Below are 23,227 nucleotides of genomic sequence, written 5' to 3' on the forward strand. Positions count from 1 at the left end.
CCCTCTAGCCCTTTCCAGGACCTTTTTAGAGCCATTGTAGTGCCCAAAAGTTCGGGTCTCCATTGACTCCAATGGGGTTCGGGTTCAAGTTCGGGTCCCGAACTTTTCGGCGAAGTTTGGCCGAACCCGAACATCCAGGTGTTCGCTTAACTCTAGTCTTCACAAAATTCGACCTGCGCTGCGCATACAACCTTATCCGTAATCAAAAGGGTGATGACTGATAAGTGGAAGACTGCTTTCAAACACTAGTGATGGTCACTACGAGTATCTAGTTATACCCTTTGGTCTGTGCAATGCTCCCGCAGTATTCCAGGAGTTGGTAAACGATATCTTCCAGGACCTGCTCTTTTGCAGTGTTAGATTGTTTTTTATCCTGTGTCATTTTGGAATAAAGGACAACGTCTTTTTTGGAAGCTGGACATCCAGTCTTATTTTTATATAGGACCTGCTCTATGTCTGCGTGATAGTGTACCTGGACGATATACTGATCTATTCTCCAGATTTGACCACTCACCAGAAGCATGTACGGTTAGTTTTACAGTGGTTGAGAAAGAATTGACTTTATGCCAAACTCGAGAAATGCATCTTTGAAAAATCTAACGTACCGTTCCTCGGATAAATAATCTTGGATGCCGGATTGCAGATGGATCCTGAGAAATTGAATGCAGCAATGGACTGGTCCCGCCCACAGGGTCTTAGTGCTATACAGTGCTTGATTTGATTTGCTAATTTCTATTGTCAGTTCATCACAAATTTTTCATCTCTTACATCTCTGATCTCCGCTCTTACTAAGAAAGGAGTGAAAGCCAGAGTCTGGAATCCTGAGGTTGAAGCCGTCTTCATTCTATTAAAGGGGTCCTTTGCTTCTGCACCCGTTTTGCGGCATCCCAATGTCTCCTTCCAATTATTTTTAGAAGTAGATGCCTACTCCATAGGAGCCGGTGCTGTTTTACTACAGAAGGGTTCAAAGGGCAAGCTGTTACATGTGGATTTTTCTCCAAGCTCTTCTCCCCTGCCTAGAGGAATTACTGTATAGGAGATAGAGAGCTTCTGGCCATAAAACTTGCTTTGGAGGAGTGGTGTCATCTATTGGAGGGGCCCCAGCATCCAGTGATGATCTTCACCGACCACAAGAACCTTACTTTTCTGCAGACGGTCCATTGTCTGAACCCTCGCCAAGCCAGACGGGCACTCTTCTTGTCCAGCTTTGATTTTGAGCTTCACTTTTACCTGGCTGAGAAGAACATCAAGGCGGATGCTCTGTCTCGGTCATTTGACTTCTCCAACCAGCAGGAGGAGCCCCAGTACATTGTAGATCCTGCTCGCTTGATACCAGTGGCTCGTGTCCTAGTAAAAGACATCCCTCCCGGGAAGAAATTTGTGCCACCTGCCAAGAAAAATGTATTCAAGCTTGGGCGCACAACTCCAAACTGGCTGGTCATCCTGGGATCCGCAAGACCACAGAACTTTTGTCTCACCACTACTGGTAGCCCACACTAAGGATGTGCGTGATTATGTGTCTGCCTGCACTGTCTGTGATCAGAATAAAGTCTCCAGGACCAAACCACCTGGGCTGTTACCTCTTCCTGATTACCCATGGCAACACATTGCCATGGCCTTTGTTACAGATCTGCCCTCTTCTGCCAGATGTTCAGCTATCTTGGTGGTCGTGGAACGGTTATCCAAGATGGTGCACTTCGTTCCTTTGGCTGGACTTCCCTCGGCTGCTGAACTTGCTAAACTGTTCATGAAACACATATTCTGCTTGCATGGTCCACTTTCGCATATTGTTTCTGATCGCATAGTCCAGTTTACCTCTAAGCTATGGAGAGCTCTTTGCCGGCTGCTCGAAATGGAGCTGTACTTCTCTTCCGGTTATGATCCCCAGACCAATGGGCAAGTGGAGCAGGTCAATCAAATATTCGAGAACTATGTCTGGCATTTTGTTTCAGCCCAACACGACAACTGGGTACAATTGCTACCTTGGGCTGAATTCTCCTATAACAACCACTCTAGTGAGTCTACTGGATCCTATCCATTCTTTGTCGTTTATGGACAACACCCCCGTACTCCTCTCCTTGTTCCTACATCTTCTGGAGTACCAGCTTTGGAGTCCTCTTTTAGGGATTTTTTTGAAGATTTGGCGTGACACCAAGGACTGCATCAACAAAGCGGTGACTCGCATGAAAATGAATGCAGGCAAGAGAAGAAAAAAAAAAAAAAAAAAAAAAGAAAAACGCCTCAGTTCTCATCAGGAGATAAGGTATGGCTCTCCTCTGAAAATATCTGCTTAAGGGTTCCCAGTTTCAAGTTTGCTCTTACGTTCCTGGGACCCTTTGAAGTATTGAGGAGGATCAACGAAGTGACATAAGTTACGTCTGCCTCTCTCTCTCTCTGCGTATTCCTAATGCCTTCCATGTGTCCTTACTAAAACCTGTAGTTCTTAATGGCTTCTCGACGGCGCCTTCTAATCCAACTCCGGTATCTAAAGATTCTGAAGAGATATGAGGTCAAAAGACATCCTGGACATCAAGAAGCGAGGCAAGAAGACCTACTATCTCGTAGCCTGGAAGGGCTTTGGCCCTGAGGAGAGGTCTCGGGAACCAGAGGAGAACATTCATGCTCCAAACTTGGTAAAAAGGTTTGTCTCATCGTGGACTCAAGAGGGGGCGTAAGGATGGGAGTACTGTAACAGCAGCTGCTGTGCACCGCTGTTCCCCTGCTTACCGCCACGGTCCCGGGTGCTGTGTTCAGCAGTGATCTGCTGCCAGTGTTTCCTTTCAGCCCTGGCCACAGCATACTTGCTGCTTGTTTCCTGGCCGGCGCGCGCCACTTCCTGTGCGTTATGGGTTGGATCATGTGACCTCGCTGACCAATCCCAGCCCTCTTGCACATATATAAGTGGCTCAGCCCTCTACCCAGATGCCTCAGTGTCAAGATCCTTGTGTCCGGTTAGGGTTCCCGATTAGTGATGAGTCACCATGCTCAGCCGAATACTGGTTCGGCTCAAGCATCGCTATGCTCGGCACATGGAGTTACTTGGCCAAGTACCGCATGTGCTCGAGTGCCATGCTAGAGTCTCCTCCCCGCACGTTTTGTGGCTGCTAAGCAGCCAATAAATGTGCAGGTAAGTACTGCCATCACTGTAATGCTAGTAGCCATGTTGGCTGCTGGCATTACAGCGATTGGCTGGCCGGAACGCGTCATCGGGTGATATTTAGCACCCGATGACATGTGCTCGGATCAGTCATAGTCGAAGGGCAGAGCGTAGGAAGGGAAAGGCAGTGTAGGGAGCGAAATTCAGTTAGTATTCTAAGAAAGTTTTTCAAAGACCCCAAAGTCCTTTTAAGGACTATTGTGTGTGTGTGTGTGTGTGTGTGTGTGTGTGTGTGTGTGTGTGACAGCATCAAGATATTTTTCTTTAATTTCTATTAGTGACATATACTGTACATCATCCGCAAACTGTCTTTTGGCGTAAATTCAAACTATCAGCGCCACATTTATTGTCTATAGTGTGCGTGCAATACACATACTTGACATATACTGTCCTGCATCCGAAAACAGTGTCTGTATTGCAAATTCCAGTAATCTGAGCCTAGGATAGGACAGTTCTATAGAGGGCAGGAGGTTTCATTCAGCAAAATGCGGAACACACATGGCAGGTATCCATGTTTTGCAGACCGCACAAATGACAACGGCCGTATGCAGGGGCGTAGCTATAGGGGGTGCAGAGGTAGCAGTCGCTACCGGGCCCAGGAGCCTGAGGGGGCCCAAAGACCCTTGTGCCACATAAGACACTGGCATTATATAAAGTGCATACTGGTCAATTTACACCTCTGGCTGGAGGGAGGGGGTTAGGTTAAGAATTTGGCATGAGGGGGGTGCCCTTTCAATGTTTGCCTCAGGCAGCAAGCAGGAAGGATATGTGCTCCCCTGCCAACAAGCACTGAGGGACGGAGGCCCAAGCTGAACTCTTGCACCAGGGCCCATGAGCTTTTAGCTACGCCCCTGGCCGTGTGCACGAACCCTTAGCAAGTGTGAAATTCTTACACTTAAGGGCCATTGAAACCCATTTTAAAACTGCAATCCGAACTCTACTTCAGTACCGAGGTAGCAGTCAGTACCGAAGCAGACTTTGGATCCCAGTTGCAAAATGGTTTTCAAGTTGAATAATCAAAGTCCAAAAAGTTATTCAACAAAGTCTCGCAGGACTTCAGACATAACGAATTTCACTTCTGCAAAGCCCATACATTTGAATGCTATGCGAAGACAGGTCTCCGTAAAGCATTCAACAAAAGTTTTGAACAGAGCGACTTCGGATTGTATCTATGATCTGAAGATCTCTTCTCTCAACACTAGTGGTGGGAAGGGGGTCTGGTCTTAAGTTTGTCTGGGACCCTCAGGACCCCAGTTATGCCACTGTGCAGAAGTAGAGATGTCGCGAACACAAAATTTTCCGTTCGCGAATAGCGAACGCGAATTTTTCGCAAATCTTTGAACGGGCGAACCGCCATTGACTTCAATGGGCAGGCGAATTTTAAAACCCACAGGGACTCTTTCTGGCCACAATAGTGATGGAAAAGTTGTTTCAAGGGGACTAACACCTGGACTGTGGCATGCCGGAGGGGGATCCATGGCAAAACTCCCATGGAAAATTACATAGTTGACGCAGAGTTGGATTTTAATCCATAAAGGGCATAAATCAACTAACAATTTTTTGAACGTGGTTTAAAACATCCAGTGTGTGTATACGATCAGGTATGATGTTGTATCGATCACGTAGTGTAAGGGTTATGCACGCTTCACAGACATTGACAGACCAAACTCCCCTTTTAATGCACCGCAAACAGTCCATTTGCCCAACCGCAAACTTTCCATTTGCACAAGGTTGGATACCAAGCTAGCCATGTCCCGTTGATGTCATTGAAGGTTTCTTCCTCCACCCAGCCACGTACAACACCAAGGGTCCTGGAAAGGTGAATGGAATAGATTTTTCGAATGGGGAGATGGTTAAAAAAAAAACGCTGGCTCCCTCCCCTTTGTTTGAATCCACGGTCACTGCGTTTGTGCCGTGCAATTTACTGTCCCACCCTATGAGTGCTATTTTCTATAGTTCTCTCTTCTCATCAGTTTAATCCCTGTTAAGTCCCCAATCTGGGGTCCATTTATTAAATAGATTTTTCGAACGGGGAGATGGTTAAAAAATTGCTGGCTCCCTCCCCTTTGTTTGAATCCACGCCACGGTCACTGCATCTGCGCCGTGCAATTTACTGTCCCACCTGATATGAGTGGTGTCTTAACTAGTCCTATTCCTATCAGATTAATCCCTGTTACGTCCCCTATCCGGGGACGTGTGTCGAATTGATTAACCATTGTCGAATTAACGAACCATTACGACATCCTGGAATAATTTAGTTCTGAGCTTTGTACTTGATTTGTATTGGAATTGTTGGGGATTTTTTAAATTGTCAGCATTATTTCTAATAAAATATTAAGAGACTTTATTATGATTTTTTTTAATTTTATGTATTAAAAACCCACCCATACAACAAACAAAAAGATAAATAAAAAAAATGAAAAAACATCCAGCCGTCCCGATCGCTTTTGGTCTGATCATAATGAAGCAACGGCCTTATCTGGGGTGTGGCAACATTGCCAACACACTCATAGAGGTGATGATCGCTTCATTGTGATACGCAAGCCCCTTCACCACAACAAGGTAACGATCACGAAAGGGGAATTGACACTTGTATGTGCCTTTTTTTTGTTTTGGTTTTGTTTTTGCAGCCACAGTGCAGCACCAGAGGCCATAAAAATTAGGCATGTACACATGCCTGAAAAACAAATGTTATTGTTGCAGCCGCTGTTGTAGCAGCGGCCAGAAAAATGGATGTTTTCAAGGCAGAAAGGTGACTAAAACATTGCGGCTTGAACCCTAGTTGGTGGCGGAGAATTCACGAAAGTCATCCGGTATGCAGACATTAAATACAGCAGCGTGGGGACCATTTTGAGGCCAAGGCATGTCATCAGGCCTTTTGTTAGTTAAACGTATCCCCTACTGTCAGTCCCTTTGGGATCCATGCCTCATTCATCTTGATGAAGGTGAGGTAATCAACACTTTTTTGACCAAGGCGACTTCTTTTGTCAGTGACAATGCCTCCTGCTGCACTGAAGGTCCTTTCTGACAGGACACTTGAACCGGGGCAGGCCAGAAGTTCTATCGCAAACTGGGATAGCTCAGGCCACAGGTCAAGCCTGCACACCCAGTAGTCAAGGGGTTCATCGCTCCTCAGAGTGTCGATATCTGCAGTTAAGGAGAGGTAGTCTGCCACCTGTCGGTCGAGTCGTTCTCTAAGGCTGGATCCCGAAGGGCTGTGGCGATGTGTAGGACTGAAAAAGCTCTGCATGTCCATCAACAACACATCTGTAAAGCGTCCTGTCCTTGCCGCCGTGGTCGTGGTAGGAGGAGGATTACTTTCACCTCTTCCCCTGTTAGATTCCCGTTGTGCTGTGACATCCCCCTTATAAGCTGTGTAAAGCATATTTTTTAGTTTGGTTTTGAACTGCTGCATCCTTTCTGACTTCCGGTAATTTGGTAACATTTCTGCCACTTTCTGCTTATACCGGGGGTCTAGTAAGCGTGGCCACCCAGTACAGGTCGTTCTCCTTCATCCTTTTTATACGAGGGTCCCTCAACAGACATGACAGCATGAAAGACCCCATTTGCACAAGGTTGGATGCCGAGCTACTCATTTCCTGTTCCTCCTTCTCACTGATGTCATTGACTGTCTGTTCTTCCCCCCAGCCACGTACAAGACCACGGGTCCCAGATAGGTGACAACGAGCACCCTGGGATGTCTGCTGTGGTTGGTCTTTCTCCTCTTTAAAGCCACATTCCTCCTCTGACTCTTCTTCCTCCTACTCCTCTTGCAGCGTTGCCGCAGGTCCGGCAAGCGATGATGACAAGGCTGTTTCTGGTGGTGATTGTGACCACAACTCTTCCTCTTCCTCTTCACGCTCATCTACAGCCTGATCCAGCACTCTTCGCAGGGCACGCTCCAGGAATAAAACAAATGGGATGAGGTCGCTGATGGTGCCTTCAGTGCGACTGACTAGGTTTGTCACCTCCTCAAAAGGACGCATGAGCCTACAGGCATTGCGCATGAGCGTCCAGTAACGTGGCAAAAAAATTCCCAGCTCCGCAGAGGCTGTCCTAGCACCCCGGTCATACAAATACTCATTGACGGCTTTTTCTTGTTGGAGCAGGCGGTCGAACATTAGGAGTGTTGAATTCCAACGTGTCGGGCTGTCGCAAATGAAGCGCCTCACTGGCATGTTGTTTCGGCGCTGAATGTCTGCAAAGTGCGCCATGGCCGTGTAGGAACGCCTGAAATGGCCACACACCTTCCCGGCCTGCTTGAGGATGTCCTGTAAGCCTGGGTACTTAGACACAAATCGTTGTACGATGAGATTCAACACATGTGCCATGCACGGCACATGTGACAACTTGCTTAAATTCAATGCCGCCAACAAATTGCTTCCATTGTCACACACCACTTTGCCAATCTCCAGTTGGTGCGGGGTCAGCCACTGATCCACCTGTTCGTTCAGGGCGGACAGGAGTGCTGGTCCGGTGTGGCTCTCTGCTTTCAGGCAAGTCAACCCCAAGACAGCGTGACACTATCGTATCCGGGATGTGGAATAGCCCCTGGGGAGCTGGGGGGTTCAGTTGATGTGCAGACAGACGCCGCAGCAGAAGAGGATTTAGCCGAGGAGGTTATGGAAGAGGATGGAGTAGGAGGAGGTGGCAGTAGGCCTGCCTGCAAGTCGTGGCGGTGTCACCAACTCAGCTGCAGAGCCACGTAATCCATGCTCGGCGGCCGTCAGCAGGTTGACCCAATGCGCAGTGTAGGTAATATACCTGCCCTGACCGTGCTTTGCAGACCAGTTATCAGTGGTCAGATGGACCCTTGCCCCAACACTGTATGCCAGAGATGCCATGACTTCCTTTTCAATCACAGAGTAGAGGTTTGGGTACCTTCCACTGTGGTGTCCCAATAGCGACAAATTTTTTGAAGGCCTCAGACTCCACCAGCTGGTATGGTAAAAGCTGGCGGGCTAAGAGTTCCGTCAAGCCAGCTGTCAGACGCCGGGCAAGGGGGTGACTGTGACATTGGCTTGTTATGCTCAAACATTTCCTTAACAGACACCTGACTGTGGGCAGATGAGATGGAACTGCTGAAGGTGAGAGGCGGAATGGCAGGTGGATGAGAGGGGGCAAGGAGGACAGCAGTGGTTGACGTGGCTGAAGATGCTGGACCAGGAGGAGGATGGTGGCTTTGAGCTTGTGTGCTGCTTCTACTCGTCATCATGTGTTGATCCCATAGGCGTTTGTGATGTGCCATCATGTGCCTTCGCAAAGCAGTTGTACCTAGGTGGGTGTTGGATTTCCCACGACCCAGTTTCTTTTGGCACAGGTTGCAAATGGCATCGCTGTTGTCAGAGGCAGACACACAAAAAAAATTCCACACTGCTGAGCTTTGCAATGACGGCATTCTGGTGGTGGCAACAGCATGCGTTGATTGGCGTGCCGTCTGGCTGACCCCGGGTGCCGATACATGCTGTCTGACTGTGCCACTAGCTCCTTGCGACGACCTCCCCCTGCTTCCAACTCGTCTCCGCCTTCTCTCTGTCTCCCCTTCTGAACTTTCCCCCTCTTCTTCTCTTCGAGCAGGCACCCACGGACACCTCGTCATCAACCACTTCACTTGTATCTGACACCTCAGCAAAGGAAGCAGCAGCGGGTACAACATCATCATCATTACACTGTACGTCCATGTGTGTAATGCTGCCTGACTGAGACATATCCCTGTTATCTACATCCTCTGGCAATAATGGTTGCGCATCACTAATTTCATCCAACTGATGTGTAAATAACTCCTCTGAGGGATCAAGTGAAGCGGCTGTGGTAGTGGTGGTGGTGATGGCGGCGGGTGGGAGAGTGGTAACTTGAGAGCAGGTGACCAAAGCGGAGCTGGAGGAGGATGATGAGTCAGGATTCTTAGCGGAAGCTGTTGAAGATTGGGTGCCCTGTGTAAGCCAGTCAACTATTTTCTCTGAATTTTTTGGGTTCAGGGTACGTGGCCTCTGAACACTGGGCATTATTCCAGGGCCAGTGGAAATCACAGCACCATGACGGCCCTGCCTGTCATTTTTTTTTTTTTAGATAAGTTGTACTATGCGTGCCAGGTACTGTGCCACCCTATATAAGTGGTGGGCAGTGGGCACAGTACAGTCTGTGTGGGCCTGACACACACAGGCTTGCAACTGAAAAATATTAAATAGAATTTTTTTTTAATTGCAAGGTATTTGTGACTCACACCCTGTAACGGTATGAGTGGAGGCCTAGCCAGTGGCCACAGTACAGTCTGTGGGCCAGACACACACTGGCTTGCAACTGGGATTATATCACAGAAAAATATTAAATAGAATTATAATTTTTTTATCTGCAAGGTATTGTCTGTGACGCCCTGTATGAATGGTGTGCACAAAGTACTGTCTGACTGAGCCTGCAGCCTCTCACACACGGGCAGCCAGGCAACTGCAAAATATTTATATATTATATATATATATATATACACACACACACACACACACACACACACACACATACACATACAGTACAGACCAAAAGTTTGGACACACCTTCTCATTCAAAGAGTTTTCTTTATTTTCACGACTATGACAATTGTAGAATCACACTGAAGGCATCAAAACTATGAATTAACACATGTGGAATTATATACATAACAAAAAAGTGTGAAACAACTGAAAATATGTCATATTCTAGGTTCTTCAAAGTAGCCACCTTTTGCTTTGATTACTGCTTTGTACACTCTTGGCATTCTCTTGATGAGCTTCAAGAGGTAGTCACCTGAAATGGTTTTCACTTCACAGGTGTGCCCCGTCAGGTTTAATAAGTGGGATTTCTTGCCTTATAAATGGGGTTGGGACCATCAGTTGTGTTGTGGAGAAGTCAGGTGGATACACAGCTGATAGTTCTACTGAATAGACTGTTATAGAATTTGTATTATGGCAAGAAAAAAATAGCTAAGTAAAGAAAAAAAAAAACTGTGGCCATCATTACTTTAAGAAATGAAGGTCAGTCAGTCCGAAAAATTGGGAAAACGTTTAAAGTGTCCCCAAGTGCAGTCACAAAAAGCGCTACAAACTGGCTCACATGCGGACCGCCCCAGGAAAGGAAGACCAAGAGTCACCTCTGCTGTGGAGGATAAGTTCATCCGAGTCACCAGCCTCAGAAATCGCAGGTTAACAGCAGCTCAGATTAGAGACCAGGTCAATGCCACACAGAGTTCTAGCAGCAGACACATCTCTAGAACAACTGTTAAGAGGAGACTGTGTGAATCAGGCCTTCATGGTAGAATATCTGCTAGGAAACCACTGCTAAGGACAGGCAACAAGCAGAAGAGACTTGTTTGGGCTAAAGAACACAAGGAATGGACATTAGACCAGTGGAAATCTGTACTTTGGTCTGATGAGTCCAAATTTGAGATCTTTGGTTCCAACTACCGTGTCTTTGTGCGACGCAGAAAAGGTGAACGGATGGACTGTACATGCCCGGTTCCCACCGTAAAGCATGGAGGAGGTGTGATGGTGTGGGGGTGCTTTGCTGGTGACACTGTTGGGGATTTATTCAAAATTGAAGGCATACTGAACCAGCATGGCTACCACAGCATCTTGCAGCTCCATGCTATTCCATCTGGTTTGCGTTTGGTTGGACCATCATTTATTTTTCAACAGGACAATGACCCCAAACACACCTCCATGCTGTGTAAGGGCTATTTGACCATGAAGGAGAGTGATGGGGTGCTGCGCCAAATGACCTGGCCTCCACAGTCACCGGACCTGAACCCAATCGAGATGGTTTGGGGTGAGCTGGACCGCAGAGTGAAGGCAAAAGGGCCAACAAGTGCTAAGCATCTCTGGGAACTCCTTCAAGACTGTTGGAAGACCATTTCAGGTGACTACCTCTTGAAGCTCAACAAGCGAATACCAAGAGTGTGCAAAGCAGTAATCAAAGCAAAAGGTGGCTACTTAGAAGAACCTATTATATGTTATATTATTTTCAGTTGTTTCACACTTTTTTGTTATGTATATAATTCCACATGTGTTAATTCATAGTTTTGATGCCTTCAGTGTGAATCTACAATTTTCATAGTCATGAAAATAAAGAAAACTCTTTGAATGAGAAGGTGTGTGTAAAATAAAAAGCACACTGATGTACCAGCCCTGAAAAGGGCTTTTTGGGGTGCTGTCCTTACAGTAGATGAGTCTGTGGACACAGAACAATGCCCTAGCTAACGCTTTCCCCATTAGATCAGCTACACTGTCCCTCCTCTCACTGAGAATGCAGCTTCCGAATGAATCTAAAATGGATGCTGTCCAGGAGGTGGGAGGGTCTGCTGCTGATTGGCTGGAACGTGTCTGCTGACTGAGGTACAGGGTCAAAGTTTACTCAATGATTATGTATAGGGGGCGGACCGAACATCGCATATCACTACTCACAATTTTGCCCAAAAACACAGCCATGAATAAAGAATGGTACCAAAACACCCTCCAACAGCAACTTCTTCCAACAATAGTTTGGTGAAGAACAATGCATTTTCCAGCACGATGGAGCACCGTGCCATAAGGCAAAAGTGATAACCAAGTGGCTCGGGGACCAAAACGTTGACATTTTGGGTCCATGGCCTCCCCGGATCTTAATCCCATTGAGAACTTGTGGTCAATCCTCAAGAGGCGGGTGAACAAACAAAAACCCACTAATTCTGACAAACTCCAAGAAGTCGTTTTGAAAGAATGGGTTGCTATCAGTCAGGAATTGGGCTAGAAGTGGATTGAGAGCCCAATCGAATTGCAGAGGTCCTGAAAAAGAAGGGCCAACACTGCAAATACTGACTCTTTCATAAAGGTCATGTAATTGTCGATAAAAGCCTTTGAAACGTATGAAGTGCGTGTAATTATATTTCACTACATCACAGAAACAACTGAAACAAAGATCTAAAAGCAGTTTAGCAGCAAACTTTGTGAAAATATTTGTGTTATTCTCAAAACTTCTGACCACGACTGTATATACACACACACACACACACACACACACACACACACACAGTCAGGTCGATAAATATTGGGACAGCGACACAATTGTAACATTTTTGGCTCTATACACCACCACAATGGATTTGAAATGAAATGAACAAGATGTGCTTTAACTGCAGACTGTCAGCTTTAATTTGAGGGCATTTACCTCCAAATCAGGTGAACAGTGTAGGAATTACAACAGTTTGCATATGTGCCTCCCACTTGTTAAGAAACCAAAGAAATGGGACAATTGGCTTCTCAGCTGTTCCATGGCCAGGTGTGTGTTATTTCCTCATTATCCCAATTACAATGAGCAGATAAAAGGTCTAGGGTTCATTTCAAGTGTGCTATTTGCATTTGGAATCTGTTAACTCTCAAGATGAGAGCCAAAGAGCTGTCACTAACAGTGAAGGAAGCCATCATTAGGCTGAAAAAAAAAAAATATGAGAGATTAGTAAAAACATTAGGCGTGGCCAAAACAACTGCTTGGAACATTCTTAAAAAGAAGGAACTCATCGGTGAGCTCAGAAACACCAAAAGACCCGGAAGACCATGGAAAACTGTGGTGGATGACCGAAGAATTCTTTCCCTGGTGAAGAAAACACCCTTCACAACAGTTGGCCAGATCAAGAACACTCTCCAGGAGGTAGGTGTATGTGTGTCAAAGTCAACAATCAAGAGAAGACTTTACCAGAGTGAATACAGAGGGTTTACCACAAGATGTAAATCATTGGGGAGCCTCAAAAACAGGAAGGCCAGATTAGAGTTTGCCAAACGACATTTAAAAAAGCCTTCACAGTTCTGGAACAACATCCTATGGACAGATGAGACCAGAGTGATGGGAAGAGAAGAGTATGGAGAAGGAAAGGAACTGCTCATGATCCTAAGCATACCACCTCATCAGTGAAGCATGGTGGTGGTAGTCTCATGGCGTGGGCATGTATGGCTGCCAATGGAACTGGTTCTCTTGTATTTATTTATGATGTGACTGCTGACAAAAACAGCAGGATGAATTCTGAAGTGTTTCGGGCAATATTATCTGCTCATATTCAGCCAAATGCTTCAGAACTCATTAGACGGCGCTTCACAGTGCAGAATGACCCAAAGCAGTGATGCCCAACCTACGGCCCGCAGGCCACATCCAGCCCGCGAAGCTGTGTCATGTGGCCCGTGCAGCAGAGGTCGCGATTTTACTCCCTGTAAAAAGTCTTAAAGGTATACCGATACACCTTAGACCTTTCCCTCACATTCATTAGCGCAGTGCCCGCTGTGAAGGGCACAGGCAGCGCAGCGATGTTGTCTGTGCTTAAAATAACCAATAGCAAAGCTCCTCACAGCGAGAAGCTTTGTTATTGGTTATTTTGGTTGGGTGCTGGAGAGATACAGCTCCTACAGGAGGAGGGGCCGGCTTCCAGCAAGGAGTGACGGGCGCGCTGCGCAAGGACCCTGGCAACCATAGCCCAATTTGGTGCTCAGCAAAACATGCTGTGACCTGAAAAAGGAAGATAATGCCACTCCAGGCTGAGATAAGATCCTGGAAGCAAGCAGAGCAGCCAATGACGCCGAAGTTACCAGGTAACAGTGTCTCCTTCCACGCACCGCAGCCACGGACAGAAGCATCCAAGTTTGTTCAGAAACAGTTTGTGCCATTCAAATTAGGCGAAAGAGAAGCAATAGCAGCACTGGTCCAGAAAAGATCAGCCCCATCTCAATAATTATTAAAGGTTTGATTTAATCCTGGCTCCTTTCATAATATATTCATAACCCTATAATGGACCTAAGTAACACATTCCCTCTCCAACAACATTCTGTCTCATGGCTTCATTAAATCTAACAGCATCCATAAACCTTAAATGTTACTCATACCGCTCCATTCTCCTGATCATGACCTTAACCACACACATCACACTGATGTGGTACAGTGTGGAGTGCCAAGTGCAGGGAAGATCTGCCATATTGGACTGGACTTTATCTCTTGGCTATAATTGTCTGCTGTTATTCAGATCAGTAATGGTCCCCCACATAAATACTCACCTCTTTGGCCCTGTATTTATGTTGTTCTGCTCAGTTACCTGAGGAGAAAAAAAAACCTAATATAATGGAAGTGCTGGATGTGCCCCCTTCACAAGGGTAATGCTCAAATGTGCCCCCTTCACAGAAAAATGCCCAGATATTTGCCTCTTCACAGTAGTAATGCTCGCACGTGCCCCCTCACAGTGTTTGCATTTCTTTCTGGCAAAGCTACCTGGTTCCGGCCAGCAAAATTTATACCATGTCTAGTGTGGCCCTCAGATGAGAAATGGTTGGGCACCACTTACCCAAAGCATACTGCAAAAGCAACCAAAGTTTTTTAAGGGAAAGAAGTGGAATGTTATGCAATGGCCAAGTCAATCACCTGACCTGAATCCGATTGAGCATGCCTTTCACTTGCTGAAGACAAAACTGAAGGGAAAATGCCCCAAGAACAAGCAGGAACTGAAGACAGTAGCAGTAGAGGCCTGGCAGAGCATCACCAGGGATGAAACCCAGCGTCTGGTGATGTCTATGCGTTCCAGACTTCAGGCTGTAACTGACTGCAAAGGATTTGCAAGCAAGTATTAAAAAGTGAAAGTTTGATTTATGATTATTATTCGGTCCCATTACTTTTGGTCCTTTAACAAGTTTGAGGCACATATTCAAACTGTTGTAATTCCTACGCCGTTCATCTATTTGGATGTAAATGCCCTCAAATTAAAGCTGACAGTCTGCAGGTAAAGCACATCGTGTTAGTTTCATTTCGAATCCATTGTGGTGGTGTATAGAGCCAAAATGTTAGAATTGTGTTGATGTCCCAATATTTATGGACCTGACTGTGTATATATAATTTATATTTAGAATTCAGGCAGGTGTCAGATCGCTGATGCCTGGTTATAAGAGAAGAGCTTGTTGTGATGTTAGCTTACTGATGTAAGGTTGTATTGGAGCATGACATGGAGAAGTGATATTGCGGTGAAGGGGAGAAGAGTGATGAATTGATGGACTGTTGATATATACAGTAGATGCATTGGGGAAGGATAGTGAATTAACTATATGGATGGATGGTGACTGTTGCTGTGAATAGCGGATGGTGATGAAATAGGGTGGCTGATGTAGATAAATGAAACTGGTATTAGGAAAATGGGATAGAGATAAATATAGGAAGGATGAGAATTTGATGAAATTAAAGTATCAGGTCGCTGATGTTTGATGTGGGGGGAAAGGTAAATGGCCTTATTGGTGCTGGTTTGTAGCAAGGAAATGATATGGTAAAATGCAAGGGCTTTAAAAGTGGGTAATCGTATGGTATGGAATGGAAAATGAGTGGTGAATGAATTTGGATGGCTCATGTAAATATATGAATAAATAGAGAGGAATGTTGAACTAATGGGCTGTTGATCTATTGTAAGTGTGCAATATTATATTAATAATATATTTATTTTATTATAAATGTGAACTTAACATCAAAAACAGTGTTAACCTTTTTGTAGGGGGGTCATGGGGGCTACCCCTGGACTCGTAGGGGCGCTTGTGTCAATGACATGAGTAAGAACAGATGAACTCCTGCACTTGCATCTGCTGAAGGGACCACATCTACATGCTGCATAATCAACAAAAGGAGTACTTCATTTATACAAGCAGGGCCGGCGCAACCATATATAGACAAACTAGGCGTTTGCCTAGGGCCCTGGCCGACGGGGAGAGCGGCTCTTGAGCCGCCCCCAGCGCAGTTACAGGAGGGCCAGGAGGTGGAGGTCCTTCTTAAATATGGCAGAGCAGGCATCTGCTTACCCTGATGGCAGGTGTCTGCTCTGCCAGTAAATTACCGGAGGAGAGGAGGCGGGCGGCAAGGGAGGTTGTTCTAGCAGTTCCCCACTCCTCCCTCGCCCGCCCTCTCCGATGCCGGAATAGGACGTCATTCCGGCCCCGCCATACTAAACGGCGCGCTGGGGGACTGAGGAGCTGCACCACACTGGACCCCAGGGAGGTGAGTGTTTGACTGAGTGAGTGTATGGCTGGCTGGCTGGCAGTGAGTGAGTGTGTGTATGGCTGGCTGGCTGGCAGTGAGTGAGTGTGTGTATGGCTGGCTGGCTGGCAGTGAGTGAGTGTGTGTATGGCTGGCTGGCTGGCAGTGAGTGAGTGTGTGTATGGCTGGCTGGCTGGCAGTGAGTGAGTGTGTGTATGGCTGGCTGGCTGGCTGGCTGTCAGTGAGTGTATGGCTGGCTGGCTGGCCGGCTGGCAGTGAGTGTATGGCTGGCCGGCTGGCAGTGAGTGTATGGCTGGCCGGCTGGCAGTGAGTGTATGGCTGGCCGGCTGGCAGGGAGTGTATGGCTGGCCGGCTGGCAGTGAGTGTATGGCTGGCCGGCTGGCAGTGAGTGTATGGCTGGCCGGCTGGCAGTGAGTGTATGGCTGGCCGGCTGGCAGTGAGTGTATGGCTGGCCGGCTGGCAGTGAGTGTATGGCTGGCCGGCTGGCAGTGAGTGTATGGCTGGCCGGCTGGCAGTGAGTGTATGGCTGGCCGGCTGGCAGTGAGTGTATGGCTGGCCGGCTGGCAGTGAGTGTATGGCTGGCCGGCTGGCAGTGAGTGTATGGCTGGCCGGCTGGCAGTGAGTGTATGGCTGGCCGGCTGGCAGTGAGTGTATGGCTGGCCGGCTGGCAGTGAGTGTATGGCTGGCCGGCTGGCAGTGAGTGTATGGCTGGCCGGCTGGCAGTGAGTGTATGGCTGGCCGGCTGGCAGTGAGTGTATGGCTGGCCGGCTGGCAGTGAGTGTATGGCTGGCAGTGAGTGTATGGCTGGCCGGCTGGCAGTGAGTGTATGGCTGGCGGCAAAAATCCTTGCACTGGCCCTGTATACAAGAGACTGCTATACCGTAATAGAAGGGATCAGCTGTGTCTGTGCAGATACAGTACTCTAAATCTAGGAGATTCAAACCTAACGGCATACTTTTGATTGGTTGAATTTGCGCTTACAGAGATTATTGGATATTTGTTCTACTAAGCAGCTGCATAAATCAACAGAAGTATTATTTTAGTTCATTTAAATCCACATACCTTATCGATTCCTTTTTTGCTAGCAAGATTATGGATAATAACATTCATCTACGTATTTAATACGGCACAATAGTGATTGCTATTCCTCTGCTCAGTGCAGAAGTCACTATAGGATTTAGAATATTGCACACTTACAGGATAATAGGCTTTGCCAGTTACACTTGCGAGTCTGCAATCTGTTTAGTATACAGTAGATCTATGTTATACCGTAGCTCCAAGATATTTTTACCATTTATGATTATTAATATCATGCCGTATTAATACGGCATAAGGGCTCATGCACACGACCGTATGTTTATTTCAGTGTTTTGCGGGCCGTTTTTTAACGGATCAATTTTTCCGTTTCCGTTTAGTTTTTCCGTATAGCTTATACAGTGTACAGTAATTACTACATAGAAAAAAATTGGGCTGGGCATAAAATTTCCAATAGATGGTTCCACAAAAACGGAACGGATACGGAAGACATACGGATGCATTTCTGTACGTGTTCCTTTTTTTTTGCAGACTCAGTGACTTGAATGGAGCCAAGCAACATGATTAGCGGACAAGAATAGGACATGTTTTATCTTTTCACAGTACGGAAATACCGAAACGAAATGCACATGGACATGGAGACACTTTTTATTGCTGAACCACTTTTTATTGCTGCAGTTTTTATTGCTGAACCATTGAAATGAATGGTTCAGTATATGTACCGCATACTGAACAAAAAAAACAAAAACAAAACAAAAAACACGACCAGTATACTGAACACAAAATTGTCGTGTGCATGAGCCCTAATAGTGATTGGTATTACCGCATTAAACCAGTAGGGAAATTATATATATTTTTTTTATTTGGTGGCCACTGAGGGGTCATTATATGAATGGGTGCACAGTGACAAACATGCCAGCTTTTTTGTACACTAAAGCGCTCAAATTGGTTAGTCTGCAGAGACTAACTAATCGGAGCACGTGTTAAATCAATGGCCGACTTCCTATAAAAACCGCAAATGTCACTTTAATTAAAATACAAATACCATACATATCACTAAATCTAGTTATTGCCACCTAATACTTTAGTCCCATATAAGACGAGATTGTATTGCACAGAAAGCAGGTGTAGTAATTTGTTTATATGGTTATTCTGTTCATTTTTAGGATTTAGGGATGCTAGTATGGTATTTGCATTTTACATGAAGTCGGCTATTGATTGAACATTGCACAATACAAGCCAAGCAGGTGTATTGTAGTGTAAGTCATTATGTACTTTAGGTTAACACTGCCATCTATTGGCCTTGTTGTGTATTGCAGTTACAGTTCAGAGCGAAGTAGGAGAACTCGCGCTTAGCAAGTAGCGATATGCGAAAATTATGAGAGCAAGCGATACTACATCTGTATATACAGATAGTCAGTATGCATTTTCAACTACACATGTGTTTGCACAACAAATGGAAAAACAGAGGAATGATTACCTCGGCAGGTAAAGAGATCACAAATAAACAACTTATACTAAAACTTCTAGAAGCTATTCAATTACCAGAAAGTATAGCTATATGTAAATATGCAGCACACACAAAGAAAGATGACCCTACTTCAAAGGGAAATTAAAAAGCTGACCTAGCAGCAAAACGCGCAGCTACAGGTCAAAAGTTTAATTTACTACTACAACAAACACCTGCTAGGGGTAATGTGTATGTGTGAGGAGATCCCCTGCATAGGGAAGACAGCAAGGATCTTGTCTCGGCTGAGACCTGATCATATTCCCAGTCTGAGCCCCTTCAGCCTCAGCTGTATGAAAAGAAGCAGACAATCTCCAGAGCTCCAGGAAGAAAGCATCCCCTGAGAATCTGTGAGTAAGTCCAGAGTCCTAGGAGAAGCCATCCCGCCTCAGCTAGTCTGTCCCCATACAGCAGAAGGTTCCAGATAAGTGCAGAAGATTAATTTCTGCCACAGTTACAGAGCTATCAAGCAGACGTCCTATCCTTCAAGCTCCCCACATATCAAGCAGAAGCATTTATTCCTGCCAATTATTGCCAAAACCTGCTGGGACCAGAGACCAAAGCTGTATACTGCTTGGTTACAAGTTATCTTCAGTAAAGAAATGTTTGAACTTCATCTAAAGGTCTGGACATTTTTTCTGGTGCAAAATTCCTCTATTACTGCTACTATCACTACACTCACATTTATTGCAAGTGAGCCAGGAGCCAGGAGTCCAGCCGTACCCAGGTAGGCGACACCGTTGACACTATAGGCCATTACACCACTCTGGCATTCCTAATCTGGGACGTGCGTTATAACACCTTGGAAGGGCCCTGTGATAGTACCCTGCGCATGCTGCAATTGGCATCACAACAAATACAGAACATTATCAACCCGTACCCGTACCTAGTGACTGCAGATATAACTAGAAAGCCGCTTGTCATAGAAATAGACTATTTTAGGGTTGCCATTTGTCCTGACGATAGACAGGAACCGCTACAGCGGGCTGATAAATATATCTGTGTCACTGAAGCAACAACAGGATTTGGATCAAATTGTGAGAAATGGGGATTTGTAGGATGGAACACAGGAGTAAGCTGGGGGGTATGCACCATACATAGCCCAAAATAAAATAAGGTAGGGTCGCAATTTGTTTTATAGAATGACCATAGTAAAAGGTTCAGTTCCCCCAGGGTGTAACTAATATGAATGTAATCCTATAATAACTATAAAAGGACCCTGGGGAGATAGATATGGGAGCACATGTGATGGGAGCATACATCCCTGGAACCGATCCCTTGGGGAAATTGGTATTAAAAGCCTTAAAAAATGACGACACCTCCTCTGGGACGAAAGAGATTAGCAATCCTGATAAAGAATCTAGCCCAGGAGTACGATGCTTATCCAATTTAGCCTATGAGGATAAACGTGCATTAGAAACAGGATATAGTGATAAAAATGAATGGTTCAGGCCTAGTTCACACGAACGTGTGTGATCCGTGGCCGTATTGCGAGCCGCAATACACGGCCACAGTTCCGTGTGCATTCCACATCACGGATGCGGACCCATTCACTTCAATGGGTCTGCAAATCCAGAATTGCGGAACGGCCGCACGGAACGGGACCCCTCGGAAGCACTAAGGAGTGCCTCCATCGGGTTGCGTCCCGTGCTTCCGTTCCGCAAAAAGATAGAACATGTCCTATCTTTTTGCGGAACTGGCAGATCGCGGACCCATTAAAGTGAATGGGTCCGCGATCCGATGCGGCTGACCTACGGCTGGCTGGTGTGAACTCAGCCTAACCTGGATGAGATACACTGCGATACAGAATAATAGAACTGACTGTACAGCTTGTGCTAAGGCTAGACCACATCTAGGTACTATACCATTCAGGCTATCAGATAAGGAAAGCCCAGAAGGTGCATATTGTCTTTATATAATGCCTCACATAATCCAGATGATAGTTTATGTCAGACACTCTTTACTGTATCCACCTGTGGGGAGAGACGAAGTTCCTTCTTTAGTGGTTGCCTACCCAGGTAACTACACTTGCCTCACGAGACCAGGTCAGAAATTAGGGAACCTTACTAAAGAATACTGCGAAAGAACCATAAGGATTGATTACGACAATAAGAATTATTCCTCCAGCTGGTTTATTAACCAGACAAGCGCCAGGACTGATATTTGGCGGCCATGTGGAGATAGGAAGCTGCGGCCTAGGCTCCCCGCTATATGGCAGGGAAGCTGTACTTTGGCTCAGCTCCTTATGCTCTTCCATTTATTTTCAGCCACGGAGTTTGAGAAGGTGAGGAAAAGTCCTGAAAGCCATATACTGTATATCGCTATAAGAGATCACTTCCTAGGGGGATCCTTAGACTCCAAGATATATATTGATGAAATAGGGGTACCTCGGGGGGTGCCAAATGAGTTCAAGGCCCGAAATCAGATTGCAGCAGGGTTTGAACCTGAAATCATTTGGTGGGCAACAGTAAATAAGAATGTCGACTGGATTAATTATATCTATTATAATCACCAAAGGTTTGTTAATCATACAAGAGATGCTATGAAGGGCATAGCAGACCAACTGGGGCCTACGTCTCTGATGGCAGAACAGGATGGTCCTAGATATGTTACTAGCTGAGAGAGGAGGTGTCTGTAAAATGTTTGGTACTTTCTGTTGTACTTTTATTCCCAATAATACAGCTCCTGATGGCAGCATTACCAAAGCATTGGAAGCACTCACATCCCCGCCTGAGGAATTGGTGGAAAACGCAGGGATAGATGATGTTTTGTTTAATTGGCTTGAAGGATGGTTCGGGAAATGGAGCATCCTTATATCCAGTTATTGATGTCTCTGACAACAGTGGCGGCCATGTTGATGACTTGTGGACTTTGTTGTATTCCCTGTATAAGAGGACTGATTTAAAGACTTATTGACACTTCTATTACTAAAACTATGTATCAAGAAATTAAAGTTGAATTCATCAAAACAAGCATCCTACTTCTCTCACGGATTCGCATCTTCTCAATCTCAGTCTGTCATTTGGACAGAATGTCTGAGTGCATTGTAGAGGCATGTCTAGCAGTCAATGATGTCTCACTAAGAGGTTCAGTATACTACCCAAAAGTAGCCTCAAAATCTTCTTATAGGGCAGCTGGAGGGGGGGGGGCACTCTTATGACCTCTTGTGGAAAGGCCCAGTGTTTTTTCAGTTGTCTGCTTTGCTGCCAATATAAATTCTGCAGATTTTAAATCTGCAATTCTGCACCACATAGGCTGGGTTCACACCTGCGCGTTTTACAGCGCGTTCCTACGCGCTGTAAAACGCTCAACAGGCAAAAACCAATGATTCCCTATGGGCATGGTTCTCACCTGAGCGTTTTACAGCGCGTACGAATGCGCTGTAAAACGCCCTACGCCCCAAGAAGTACAGGAGCTTCTTTGGGGTGTATTGTTGCGCGTACGCCTCTGTGGTCAATAGCAAGAACTCACGTTTCCAAATACAAAAACGCCCCAAAATACGCCCGATAAAAACGCCTGTAAACAGCGCTTATCGGATACGCTCAGGTGTGAACCCAGCCTTACTCTACGTGTTGCTGTACCCCAATGGTCTTTAAAAAAAAATAAAAAATTGCAAACTACCAGTGCAAATAAGACAAATACCTGTAACTGGGTCAAACAGCTGGTTCACCTCCAGGTCAGAGTAGGTGCTGAGACACCCAGGACACTTAAAGGAAGCCCTCGTGGTGGATTCTCTCTCATCCGACTCAATCTTGCGCCGAACATGATCCAGTTTATACTTGACCACATCTACTAGCAATTTGTAGTTGATGTAATAATAGTTATGTTTGGTACTCTTTCCATTGGAACCAGTTTCTACACGAATGCGACACTTGATGAATTTATCAGCCTTCAAGGTGTTGAGGATTCCTCGCAGCTGCTTCTTTTCAAACTTGAGGAGCATAGCAATGTCATCCTCCTTGACACAAGGATACCTGATGAGCACATCAAGGGTCAATGAATGCTCTAGTCCGAAAAATCCACGAACCATGTACTTGGCCAGTCGTTTCAGTGCGGCGGGGACCTCTGTCATCGCGTCTTCATTTCCCATTGTGAAAGGACAGGCATCAACTGCCTATAACCACAACAGAGAGGACACAGGGTTATACAGTGCAATGATGGCGTATGGCTTGATGTAGAGGATTCTCTATATAACATGCAGTGTGAAGTACCATGGGAAATCAGCAAGATGAACAGAGTGACTTTTCTGATTTCATATGTGAGCAATGGAACATTGGCCAGTCTGCTGTGTATTATCTTCAGGCTAAATTCCCAGATGGTTCTTCTGTCAAAAGCTACCTGCAAACACCTGAACGGGACTCTGGAGTGTACACGCCATTTAGGATTTCAGCCTTTTGCATCATTCGCTGTGTTACATCAATGTCAGATCTAGGTTTGGGAGTGTAGTCAGAGAGTCTTACCGAGGTTCTGGTGATAAGGATGTATAGCGCATGCCACTATGGACACCATGTACAACTTAT

The 23,227-nt window shown here is 45.9% G+C and overlaps 1 protein-coding gene across 1 annotated transcript in view; it reads right to left on the reverse strand.

Annotated features, from left to right (window-relative positions):
• LOC122939990 (general transcription factor IIE subunit 1-like) overlaps window positions 1-22,797 on the reverse strand; it is a 43,622-nt gene extending 20,825 nt beyond the window's left edge. Inside the window, exon 1 of the mRNA XM_044296299.1 lies at window positions 22,350-22,797. Coding sequence (XP_044152234.1) covers window positions 22,350-22,797 — 448 coding nt within the window. The remainder of the gene's footprint in view (window positions 1-22,349) is intronic.
• Between the last annotated feature and the right edge of the window lie 430 nt (window positions 22,798-23,227).

This window comes from Bufo gargarizans, chromosome 1, assembly GCF_014858855.1.
Source record: "Bufo gargarizans isolate SCDJY-AF-19 chromosome 1, ASM1485885v1, whole genome shotgun sequence".
In the NCBI taxonomy this organism is placed as follows: domain Eukaryota; kingdom Metazoa; phylum Chordata; class Amphibia; order Anura; family Bufonidae; genus Bufo; species Bufo gargarizans.